This window comes from Meles meles, chromosome 6 (assembly GCF_922984935.1).
Source record: "Meles meles chromosome 6, mMelMel3.1 paternal haplotype, whole genome shotgun sequence".
Lineage (NCBI taxonomy): Eukaryota > Metazoa > Chordata > Mammalia > Carnivora > Mustelidae > Meles > Meles meles.
In genome coordinates, this window is record NC_060071.1 from 53,002,143 (window position 1) to 53,014,564 (window position 12,422).

Genomic DNA, 12,422 nt, shown 5'->3' on the forward strand with positions numbered 1-12,422 from the left:
CATCTACCCACCTGACCCAGCCAGCCATCCATCCTTCCACTTACCTGTGCACTCATCCATCCATCTACCCAACCACCCATGCACTCATCCACCCATCCATCCATCCATCCATCCTCCCACCCACCTGCCTACCCATCCTTTCATGCAACCATCCGCCCATCCATCCATCCATCCATTCAGCCAGCCAGCCAAACAACCAGACAACCAACCAGTTGGCCAGTCGGCCAGTCAACCAAACAACTAACCAACCACTTACTCAACATTCCTTAAATGCCTACCATACTCCAGGTATCATGTTAAGATCTGGGAATAGCAGGAGGAGTGAGGCACAGCCCTTGTCCTGAGAGAGCACCCAGTGCAGTAGTCAAAGCTGATTGCAGACCCCAGAAGCCCAGATGGAGTCATCATTTCTTCTAAGGACCAGAGGAAATGACGTATAGAGTATAGTGTTACAGAATGTGATGTATGCAAACAATGGTAATACAAAATGATTCCTGCTACGATACACAAAGTTCTGCAGAGCAGTACTGGGACTGAGTATTGAGGGAGGTTGAACACCCAAGCTGGAAAGGAGGGAAGGGCCTTTGGGAAAGAGCACAGAGCCTGCACAGGGTGAGGGGGCCAGAGAAGACGGCCCTGGGCGGCGGCAGGGGGCTTCAGAGTTGCTGGAGCCGCACAGCTGGAAGGAGGAGAGTGGCTAGAGAGGGTCTCCTACAGTGGCTGGAATTTGACGTGCCTTGTGTGCCCTGCCGTGGCCTGGTCCTGTGCTGGCAAAGGCCAGTGATCTCCGCAGGAGGGCCATGCCACGAGGTGCTTCCAGGTGTGTCTGTGGCTGCGGGGGTGGGGGCCTGTGCTGGAATGGAAGCCTAGGAAGAGGTCCAGAGGCAGAGTGGGATGTCCCATCAGAGGGTCCTTTGGTGTCTCTTCTCACCTGGTCGTCTTCCCTTTCCTGTTTTCATGCCCTTTTTTGTCTTCAGTGTCTGAGGAGTGAGAAAGCTGGCTCCTTGACCAAGAGAGACTAGGCCCCCATTCACTTGAGGAGAAGGTGGAGAGAAGGGCCAGGGCTCCCTGGGGTCCCAGATTTCATGGACTTCTGGCTTCACCTTCAACAAGGACATCGAGAAGATGTCTCAGGGTGTTCTACCATGCTAGGGCTTCAGAGTCTTTTCCAAGACTTCTCTCCTCACCCTCCTCCTCCCCCAAGCCCCCCCACCTCTGCCCTGGGCTCCATCAGTCCATGGTGTGGCCAGGAGTGGGCAGAGAACGGCCATCTCCTTCCTTGAGCAAGAAGCAGACCACAGATGTCCTGGGTGGTTTTTAGTTATTCACGTGCTTACTAGAATATCACGGTCTAAGTGGCATTCATTCCATTATACTACCTGTCCTTGAGGTCAGTCTCCACATAGAGCACTGTGGACTCCTTTGAATCTAGTTCAAATGAATGTTCCAGAAACCCACCTGCTGCTTCTGTAGCATTTGAGAAGGGAGATGAGAGAACACATGACCTCTCTGTCACTTTCAGAGCAAGATGGGCTGACAGAGACCTGACCTGCTCATCCCGCTGGACACCCAGAAGCCCAGCAAGGCGTTCTCACTCCCATAAGGACATCAGTCACCTAGAGTTTGCTGTCCATCACAAGTCCCTGTAGGCTCTTTATTCACTCATCCGAGGTGTCCAGAGGTTGTTTTATTTTGACAAATAGTTGCCCAGTGAAATGCCCTGTGGTCAGTGCTGTGAGGGAGAGAGGTGACTTTTCATCCTTGGTGGAAAGTGGGCTACACCGTGAGAGCCATGCTGGGGCAGTGGGTGGAGCTGCAGCCCTCTGCAGACCAGGGAGGGGGTTCGGAGGTCAGAGTTGGAGGCAGGAGGCCCACAGGTGGTCAGGGGTTCTGAGGGCTCAGCCAGATGACAAAGTGCTACTAGACCCAGGGGCCAGCACGTGGAAGTGTCCGTGTTCTTGCGATGTCACCCACACAATAAAACCGCCATAACCACACCACACACATACCCCTCTGCAATAGAATGTTTCCAAAGGCCCACTGGTCGAGCACTGGTTCCAGAATTTGCTTGCACCTTCTGCCAGCTTTGTTGCAACAAGATTTATCAGCTTCTAGAACAGATCCTCTCCTGGTGGAGGCTTCTGCCAAAATCCAGGGCTTCCTGCCAACCTGGTTCTAGGCAGATGAGGCCTGACTTCCTGTAAACCCTGTCTCTCCACTGGGCTGTGCAGGGACTGGCTTACCAGGTGGGGCTTTGGAGACTGGAGGGGAAGGAGTCAACCGGTGCTTTCTTTGGAGGATTCTGCAGCTCCTGCCCCTCCTTCCCGGAATCTCTGGCTGGGGCGACACCCTGTGGCTAACTGTGGAATTGCACCTTGGTAGTGGGAGGCCCTTCTCTGTGGCTGCTGGCCCTTCTGCCTTTTATTCTCTGTTGCTGTCTCTCTTCTGTTCTGCTTTTTCTCCTTTTTTTCCCCTGTAGACTCGGCTTGGCAGATGGAGAGGCTGGTTCGTTTGCCCCTGGGGAAGCAGTTTATCAGGCCGGGCGAAATGTTGTCTCAAGTCACAGGAAATCCATGGTTTGGGGGATGGCCCTCACCAGCCAGAGCCAGCTTTCTTCCTGTGTAAGTGGTCACAGAAAGAGCGTGCTTTCGTAGTGAGCCTCTTAGAACCCAGAAAGGATAGATGATGACCATGCATGGGGAGGTGGGGAGCGGGCTTGTGGCTGGACTGGGTTGGCCAGGGTAGGCTGTGAAGGCTGTGAGACAGGCTCTGGCTGTGGAGGACAGCGGGAGTGTGTCCCATGTGCTCCCTGGGGCAGCACGGGTATAGGCAAGGATGAAGGCTGGGTAGTGGTCCGAGGCTGGCTCAGCCTGCCGGAGGGGTGGGGGTGTGAAACTTGGAAGCCAGACCGTGCTGGGTGTAAATCCTAGCTTCACCTCTTATGAGCTCATCTGACTTTAGGCAAGTCTCCCAGAACCCGTCTGTTCCCTCCTATTCCTGTTCCCTGGCACAGCTATAGCTCTAAGGTGGGGATGGGGAGAGAATGAATCCCACTACACACCTTTTATTAAAAGCGTTCCTCTGGGACGTGAGCAACTCCTTGCAAGTATGGATTACCAAATCCTTGCAACAAGCCCATGAGGGAGTACAGTTGTGGTCCCTGTGTTACACGTGAGGACTTTGAGGTGCACAGAGGTTACCTAACCTGCTGGGGGTCACATGATCACAGAGGGCTGAGACAGTACTTGAACCCAGGCTGTCCAGGTCAGACACTGCCTGTGAATCATGGCCTGGTGTGGCCTTACCTCTCCCAGGGCTGATGGTTTACTCCAAGGCTGGTGGGTCTCATTTGGGAGGATGATAAGTTGAGGTCCCTTATTTCTTTCCCTCCTTTTTCTTCCGCTTCTCTTCTCTACCCCATGCCTGCCGTGTGTTTTTCTGACTTCGGACAGGGTCAGGAAAGGAGAGACATGCACACATACGCTTATCCCTGGAGCTTATCCCTGGAGACTGTGGGGCTTCCCCGGGGTCCACGGCAGCAGCCTCTTACCCTGGAGAAGGGATCCTCAGGCTTGACTTCCCAGAGGACTAGATAAACATATCAGCCTGGGGGACATGAGGGTCCCCTGATGGCTCAGGGAGTGGATGTGGGAGTCTCTGCACTGTCCCAAACCAAAGGACATGGGGAGCAGAGAGCTTTGTAGTCAGGTGACTGCACCAGCTATGGGGACAGGAGTAACCTGGCCAGGGCCCAAGGGCCTGGGCTGGGTGGAGCCGTAGATTCACTTTTGGTGGGGAAAAGGGCAGGCTGTGGGCTGGTACGGGGCATCTGGGGAACAGGGGTGGGGAGCGGTGGTGGGACACGGATTCCATCCCAGCTGGAGAGCATGCTGAGGGGCAGAACTGTCAGGGAGGGCCTCCCTTGTCTGACTCACTGTCCTAGAGCAGTCATCCCACCAGCCTTGGCGCCCTGACTTTGCACACCACCTTTGTGGGGACCCCTGTGGGGACAGAGGGAGGACAATACACTGTGGTATTGAAGCAGGGACCTGCCCTGTCCTGTGGCCTGGGGCCTGAGCATGCCTTACCTGAGCCCCAGTGCAGGGTATGCTTTTGCACAGAGATCTCCCTGCTCCTCTCCTGCCCTCTTTGTATCCAGCCTGCCCATCTGCGCAGCCCCACTCCCCTCACCCTGGGCTGCCAGCCCCACCCTGGCTGCTCCGTCTGGGAGGCCCTGCCCTCTCTGCCACAGTCAGCACCACTCATTTTAAGGTTTGCTTCATCTTCGGACTTGAGGGGGGTTGATGAAATGGAGGGGGAAAGGCCACATTTACTCAGTTTCCCCAGGCTAGTGTTCCTGGGTGTGGCACTAAGGATTCCAGAACCTTCTCCCAAGTCATTAAACACTTCCCTGAACCAAGGACTTCTGCACAGCAGTCACCTGGACAGCTCTGACTAGTCAGACATTTCATCTTTCCCAGACGTGCTCGCCCCAGGGGCCTATGCCTGGGGGCCACCCACGCCCCCACAAGTCTCCCTGTCTTGTCGTTACTGGGCTTCGAAAAGACTCTGGCATTTAGATAACTTGCCTCCTGAAGCCTCTTTCCAGCCCAGTACCTCCTTCCTGGCTTCTTTGGACACCACTGCTTCTCATGATGCGGTCCCAGGAGATAGTTTCTCCTGAGGCCTTCCCACATGCAGCCATCGTGGCAGGAGAAGTAGACGAGACCAGTGGAGAAGCTGCTGGCCTCAGGAGGAAGGTTGCCCCAAATACTTGCCTTCTGTTGATGACTTGCCCTCGGTTATTCATAATGTGCGTGCGCGTGTGTCATTTAATGAAAATATTTTCATTCCCATTTCTTCCCCCTTTTCCTTTCCTGATCTAGGTTTCTTGAAATCCAGAAGCCTGGGCTCTGTAAGATGCTTCGCGTCCTTGCTTTTGCTTATCCCTACACCTGGGACTCCCTCCCCATCTTCTACAGGGTAAGGGCCAGGCTCCATCTTTTCCCTGCCTGTTGGCAACACCAGGGACCCTGCCGTTTCCTGAGCTCCCGGGGATCAGAGCACCATGCTGGTCACTGCACATGGGAGTCGAGACCTTCCTTACTAGAGGATACACAGTAGTTAAGAGATAGCAGGAACATAGACGCTATGCCAGACCACAGACGATGCATCAGTGGCCAGCACTGACTGGGGGCTCAGAAGTAATCATGGAGGGCTGCATAGGGGAGGCAACCTGGGCTTTAGTGGAGGGACCGGAAGAGCAGGCTCTGGAGGCAGATCTCTAATATGTACTCACTGTAGGACTTTGGCAAGTTATGTGCCGTCTCTGTGCCTCAGTTTCTCTCAGCTGTAAAATAGGCATGGTAGTAACACCTTAGTCCATCAGCCTGTAGGGAAGATTACATGAGAGAACATATAAAATGCTGGCCAGTGACAAGTGTCCAATAAAAGCGTTATGTATTATCATCAATTAACATACTAGTAGCAAAGGAAAAAATATGAATGGGGGTATTAAGGATAGATGGGGATTAGACAGAGAATAGGTAAGAGAACAGAAAGAGGGTGTAGGAGGGACACAAGAAAGGGGAGAGTCCAGACACTCTCAAATTAGATGGACCGGAGTTCAAATCCCAGTCCCACTCCTCACTGGATGTGTGACCTTGGGCAATGCACACAACCTCTCTGAGTCTCTGTTTCCTCATTTGTAAATGAGACTAACATCCCCTCCTGCACCGGGGAAGGGGGTGGAGAGGGTTCACTTAATCCGCAGATCTGAAAGGCTCAGCCGTGCCTGGAACATGGCCTACACCCAGTGAGTGGGTTTCCTTTCCTAGGGGCAGCCTGAGGTTTGATGCATGAAGCAGGGACAGAACAGGGAGGGTCAGAGCAGGCTCCACCTGTGTGGGCCCCAAGGGAGATTCCCCTGATCCTTCCCCAGGGACAGAGAACACGCACAGGAAACTGGAGCAGAGAACAGGCGGGTCCCGCGCACCAAAAAATCACACCACAGAGGTCCGCGTTATGGACACTGTGTGCTCCTCGTGCCTGGCTGCGGCAGACGGTGGGCAGTGGGTCAGGGAGGTCTCATTCTGAATGGTGACAATGAGGACACAGGTTCTGAAATCATCCTGCCTGGATCCGGATCCTGACGTCATTGCTCATTCCTGGTTTGCGTGTCACTCTCGGCCTGGCTTCCTCATCTGCAAAATGGGAAGCTAGAGTCTGCCTCATGGTAATTGTTGAGGCGGGACTCTGATGAAATCACGAAAGAAAGGGACTGTCCCAGTGCCCCAGGTTAGTGGTAGCAGCTGTCGGTGTTCACAAAGATAATAATACAAAAGCTATGTTTAACTCTTAAACAGCATCATGGCCGTAATTAATACATTTTGATGACTCAGAAGGCCTTTCAGGGATTTCTGGTCCTTAAAGCCTTAATTAGGAACATGAAAGCAGGCGACTTGCTGGTTAGAAGTGAGTTCAAGTGTGAATAGACCACTTTACTATATTTACATTTTACCCCCAGACAGTAGAGTAGCAATAGGTCTACTAGGTTTTTCTTTTCCTTCATTTCTTTCCTTTTCGTTTGTACCTAAATAACCCAAAAGTCTTTATGAGCATTCGGAGGATTAAAATCCAGTTGCCCCGGGTCTCGGATGATCACAGTCAGGATGGGAATTCTGCTCTCACAGTCCCTGAGAGTTCCCTTTCCAAGCCACAGACCTGAGGCATGAGGGCCTTGGCCTGTAGCGTCCACACATGTGCACAGAGATGTCTTGGGGCGATGAGAAAAGAGAGGGCCTCCACGCAAGACCTCATGTTTCCTTAACTGCCCGCAGCTGTTCCTGCTGCCTGGGGAGGGCGTGCAGAATGAAGCCATCTTGAACCACCAGAAGCACATGGCCATGACCCTCCTGGCCTCTTTCTTCTACTCCGCACACCTGCCAGAGCGCCTGGCACCCGGTCGCTTCGACTACATTGGTGAGTATGGGGGAGGGTGGGGCGAGGCCCTGTGGCCCAGGGTCCTCCAACCCAGAGACAGATGCCAGTGTGGGAGCAGAACTGGAGGCCAGGTTGTATGCAGCCAGCAGATCGCAGGGGAAGGTGGGGGAGGATGGAGAGCAGGTGGGTCTAGGATTTTGAACCATTCCTATGGGCTATGGGGCCTGGGGAGTGCCATTCTTACCCAGAACATGAAATCCCATTGTTGAACAGACACTGAGGGCAGCCCCAGAGAAGAGCAGGACAGACAGAGTGCAGTTGACTCTGAGGCACCCAGATGGTAGGAACTGTGCTAAGGAGGGGGAGAGTGTCTGTCTCATTCAGGTGGGCGCAGTGGGGCCAGGAGGCCTGGTAGAGCAGTGGTTCTCAGGTCTGGCCCCCAGACCATCATTTTCTGCATCATCTGGGAACATGCAAATTCTCAGGCTCCCTCCCAGACGTCCCACACCAGAAGCTTGGGGCAGGGGGCCCAGCACTCAGGCTATGTGACTCTCCAGGGGAACCTGAGCTCACTACAGTGAGAGAACTGATGTGAGGGAGGGGCCGTGTGAGCCACGGGACCTCCGCCTGCTGGGACAGTTCCTTCCCTCCCTGTCTAGGGAAGCCGGGTGGGCACTGGCTGGAGGAGGCACCCTTGGGTGCCACTTCTGGTGAGATTGATAAGTCCCGGGGACCAGTGTTCCTTAGATAAGCTGTCGTGGACATCCAAAGGTCAGCCCCTGTCCTTGAATGGTGGGCAGGGACCTTAGTTCTCCCCAAGCCTATTTTGCCGGGTGATTTTCCATCTCCTCCCACCTGAGACATGGCCACATTTGCTTCATTGATTCTGAGAAGACCTTCATCTCTTTGACTTACTCTCTCCTACCAGGAGGCATTGCAAAGACCAAAAGGCTGGGAGGGCATGTTCCCCCCAAAAAGGAGGGAGACAGGAGGGCCGGGGACTGGAACCTGCCAGCAGGAACCATGTCCACCTCCCCAGCCCCACCTAGATGAAGCAGAGGGGTTGTATCTGATGCCTGGGGGCTGCAGGCAAAGTCATCCGGGGCCTTCTTTTGCCATCGCCCTGGTTTCTTAATAATGTTTCATTCATTCACCTTTAGTCCTATCTTCTTGGGCCTCGGGGTGCAGAGCAGAAAGACACCCCTATGAAGGAACATTTGCCAGACAATTGTTAATGACAGGTCACCAAAAGGGATTTGAAAAGTTCTCTGTCTTGCATTCGTGGAGTCTACCAGACGTGAGCCTCCCTCTCCAGTGTGGGCCACGGTGCTGACTGGTAAGGGCCGGCTCAGAGAAAGTTCTTCCATGTTCCTGGGGGGGCCGGAGTGCTGAAATCACTTTTCCTGCCACAGTCGCATCTCAGATACATCCTGTGCCTATGGAGTTTTCTGTCTTTGGCTCTCCTGCTCTGGTGGAGACAGGTTTGTGCCTCCGGGAGCTCAGCTGGTCACTTCTCTTGCTTGGATGTGTGTCCTTGGAGAGCAGGGCTCTCTGCTGGACAAGAAGCACTTTGCTGCATCCCAAATGGATTTGGCAATCCTACCAGCCCCCAAGTATAGCCTGAGCGAGGCAGGGGCAGCTCGACTGGGCACACCTTCTTCCCCAGGGAACACAACCCGAGGGGCTGGCAGCTCCTGCCCTAAGGGGCTCTTGGGCCACCCACCCGAGAGGGCTCTCACTCCCACACTCCCATTCCTGACTGCTTCTGCTCCAGACTGCAGGTGCCCAGGCTGCTCCCTTTCCGGGACACAGTTATCAGATACTTACTCTGGGGTAAGACCTGGGTGTATGACGTCTCTCTCTCTCAATCTCTCTCTCTCTCTCTCTCTCTCTCTTTTTTTTTTTTTTTGAAGATTTTATTTAGTTATTTAACAGACAGAGATCACAAGTAGGCAGAGAGGCAGGCAGAGAGAGAGAGGAGGAAGCAGGCTCCCCACTGAGCAGAGAGCCCGATGCGGGGCTCGATCCCAGGATGCTGGGATCATGACCTGAGCCAAAAGCAGAGGCTTTAACCCACTGAGCCACCCAGGCGCCCCTCACTCTCTCTTTTTACTGAAAGAATCCTTTTTGAACTCTTGTGTTGTATCCGGGTGCTAGGATGGCCATAACAAAGAATCACAGACCTTGGGGTTCATACCACAGAAATACATTTTCTCACAATTTTGGAGGCCGGGATGCTGAGACCAAGGTCGGTGTGGGGTTGGGCTCTCCCGAGGCTTCTCTCCCTGACTTGCAGATGGCCCTCTTCTCGGTCTCGCTCACATGGTCTCTCCTCTGTGTATGTGCCTGCCCAGGCCCCCACCTCCTCTTCTTAGAAGGACACCGATCACCGTGGGTCCAATCTAGTGACCTCATTTTAATGTAATTGTCTCTTAAAAGATCCTATCTCCAAATGCAGTCACATTCTGAGATACCTGAGGTTGGGACCTCGACCTTCAGAACTGGGGAGAGGGAGACGCAAGTCAGTCCATGACACGTGCCATCTTCTCATCTTCTGGTTTCTGAGGGTTGTCCCACACACAGTCCTCGGCCCTGGGCAATGGACTCCTTTCCTCACCAGTACCAACTCAGCACGTCCCTGCCTACCCTCACCTCTGCCTCCTCTGCTGGCCAGCCGGGATCCCGCAGGTCATGGGAAGCAAGAGTCCCCTGTCATGTGTGGGATTAACTTGCAGTGGGAGGCCACCTCCTAAGTCTGGCTGGCCTCTCCTTTGGCACTGAAGTCAGAATCGGAGCTGGGAAGTGCTGGCCCTGCCGAGGTGAACTTTGCAGAACGTGAGACCAGACCTCTTCCCGTGAAACATGGGACTGGTGGATAAGGTGTTTGAAACATGGACTTGCTTTGCTCAATGGCCTTTTTTATTTTTCCTCACACTGCATTTTAAAAATAAATGTATTGAGGCGTACTTTCCATACCAAAGAATTCCCTAATTTCAAGTATACAATTCTGTGATACTTTCAGCAGACTTACCTAGTTGTACAACCATCTGCATACATGAGTTTTAGAACATGACCATTGCCCCAGTAAGATCCCTCATGCCTGTGTCCTGTTAGTCCCGATTCCTACCCCTGGTCTGAAGCAACCAGGAATCTGCCTCATGTCTGTGCATTTGCCTTTTCTGGATATTTGACATAGACGGAACCTGACAGTACATGGTCTCTTGTGTCTGGCTTCCTTCACCCAGCATAATGTGTCGAGTCTACAGGCCATAGTATAGAATCAACAGTCCATTCCTTTCTCATTGCTGATCTTGGTGGCCTTTTCTGTGTTTGCTGTAGGTCACAGTCACCAGCTGTTCCATGTGTGTGTGATCCTGGCCACTCACATGCAGATGGAAGCCATACTTCTGGACAAGACTCTGAGGAAGGAATGGCTCCTGGCACACGCCAGGCCCCTGTCTTTCCCTCAGATAGCTGGAGCCATCCTTCTGTGCCTCGTCTTCAGCCTCAGCAACATAATTTACTTCTCAGCTGCTCTGTATCGGATTCCCAAGCCAGAATTACGTAAAAAAGAAACATGATTCACACCGTAACATGTTCATGCCAGATGTCAGCCTTAAGCTATCCCATCCTAGCCACCCTAACCCAGCCAGAAGGAACCAGTTTCCAGAGGTCTGAAATAGCCACAATGGCTGATGTCTTAGCATTTTTGAGTGGGTTATTGTCAATAAGGTATTGAACTGGGGACATTTCTCCAGATGTGCACTGGTTCTATATAATTTTAAAAGGGGAAGATGGGTTCAAGTAAGTCCTTGTTTGGGCAGATTCTTAATATTTCATTAAGTTTTAAATTTATTTAAAATGGGGTTTTCAATCTTATTTAAACAGTTGGGAGAAGCATGCTGCCCTTGTAGCTTGACTATTAAACACTTGAATGAAGCTTCACGACCCTTGTAGTATTACCCTTTGGAAATGGAACTTACTTCAGTTGATGAGTTCCACATAGCATAGCCTCTCCCAAGAGCTCCAGGGCGGGAGAATGAGCTAGAAATATCAGTGTAAGGAACCTGAGTCAGAGGAAGTTAGGTCTTTGGGAGTTCTGGGGACAGGGGAAGCACTCCAGAAGGGAGAGACCTGGTTTGGGGAAGGGTCTTCTTCCTTTCCCCACCTAGTGAAGGGAATGAATAGAAAAGAGTCCTCTTTTCCACAAGGCCATTCTGTCTTATAGTGCCAAGTCCCATGTCATAAGAACACCCACACGGCTGGGTGTCCATGTTATGTTTTTAATGTTTCCATGTTGCCAGTTTGATGCTGCTCCGTATTGTGTGGTATGGGTCACATGTGTAGTGTGTGGGAGTTGGCTGACTTAAGCTCTGTTGGCTGGGTTCATCTGTCACCTTTTAAACCAATGTCGTCACGATATTTGGGGATGTTGTACATTTGATGTTACTTCAGCCTTTTAAATAGGTTGCAGATGTTAGAGTTCAAGTGCAGGAGGAGAAGCTAAGACCCTGTTAATGGGTCGGTCAACTGTAGTGATTCTCAAGCTTTACTGTGAATCAGAAACACTTGGTGGGTTTGTGACAAATGCAGATTTCCAGGCAAAGTCAGGAGATTCTGCATTTGTCATTTAAAATGTAGGTCTTTTAGAGGACTAAATCTGAGCAAGTCTCTAGGTGATTCTAATACAGAAGGACCCCAGGCCAAACTTGAAGAGATGCTTTCCTCATGAATTCCAGAAGGCATTGGGCCTATCAGCTTGCTGTGATTGACCCAATTTTCAATGACCTACCCCTAAGGATGTAGCCCCTTGCTTACTACTCTGCATGAGACTGAGCAATTTCTCATCTTTTGCATCGGGAGTTAAATTTTAGTATTTCATGGTGTTTTTGGAGAGTACAGAAAGGCTAATGCAAACCAGTTTTTAACAGAGGCCTATTAACCCCTGGTCTGCACTTGCTAATGACTTAAGGGGCTGTCCATCACAAAGCAGGATATTCTTTGCTGACTTAGGAACGCCTCCGTATCTTAGAATACTCCTCTATTGTTAATGGGCCCAGAAACTGAAACAGCCTTGTGAATAGTTCATTGTCCAATCCTCTAAGGACAAGTAAAAATTTATATTGGATGAGGGTGGTCAAGAAATATGATTTCATTAGTTTTATTATCTGTTTACTTTCTCTGGGGAAGGTAGACTGATAAAATTATATGGGCTGGTAAATTTTTGGTACATTAATTGCCAGCTGCATGACAAAATTTAGTTTTTGGCAACGATCTGACATTGTTAAGTGGAATTTTACCCCGCAGGGTCTGTGGGCTCCCATTTCATCTTGCTATGACGGCAATTTTATGCTGAGAAGTACAAAGTTTAAATACCCTATTCTAGTAATGCCAAAGACATGAAACTTTTTAATATATCTTATTTAGAGAGAGTAAAGTAATGTTTTTTGTTTAGCTCAGAAATAGTTGAAAGACAATAG

General features: G+C 51.5%; 1 protein-coding gene across 6 annotated transcripts in view; it reads left to right on the forward strand.

The window, feature by feature from the left end:
• PAQR5 (progestin and adipoQ receptor family member 5) overlaps window positions 1-12,046 on the forward strand; it is a 74,757-nt gene extending 62,711 nt beyond the window's left edge. For all 6 annotated transcript variants that reach the window (XM_046009160.1, XM_046009163.1, XM_046009161.1 and 3 more), the window contains 3 exons: window positions 4,887-4,983; window positions 6,840-6,981; window positions 10,282-12,046. In XM_046009160.1, coding sequence (XP_045865116.1) covers window positions 4,887-4,983; window positions 6,840-6,981; window positions 10,282-10,523 — 481 coding nt within the window. In that variant the 3' untranslated portion in view covers window positions 10,524-12,046. The remainder of the gene's footprint in view (window positions 1-4,886; window positions 4,984-6,839; window positions 6,982-10,281) is intronic.
• The last annotated feature ends 376 nt before the right edge of the window (window positions 12,047-12,422 follow it).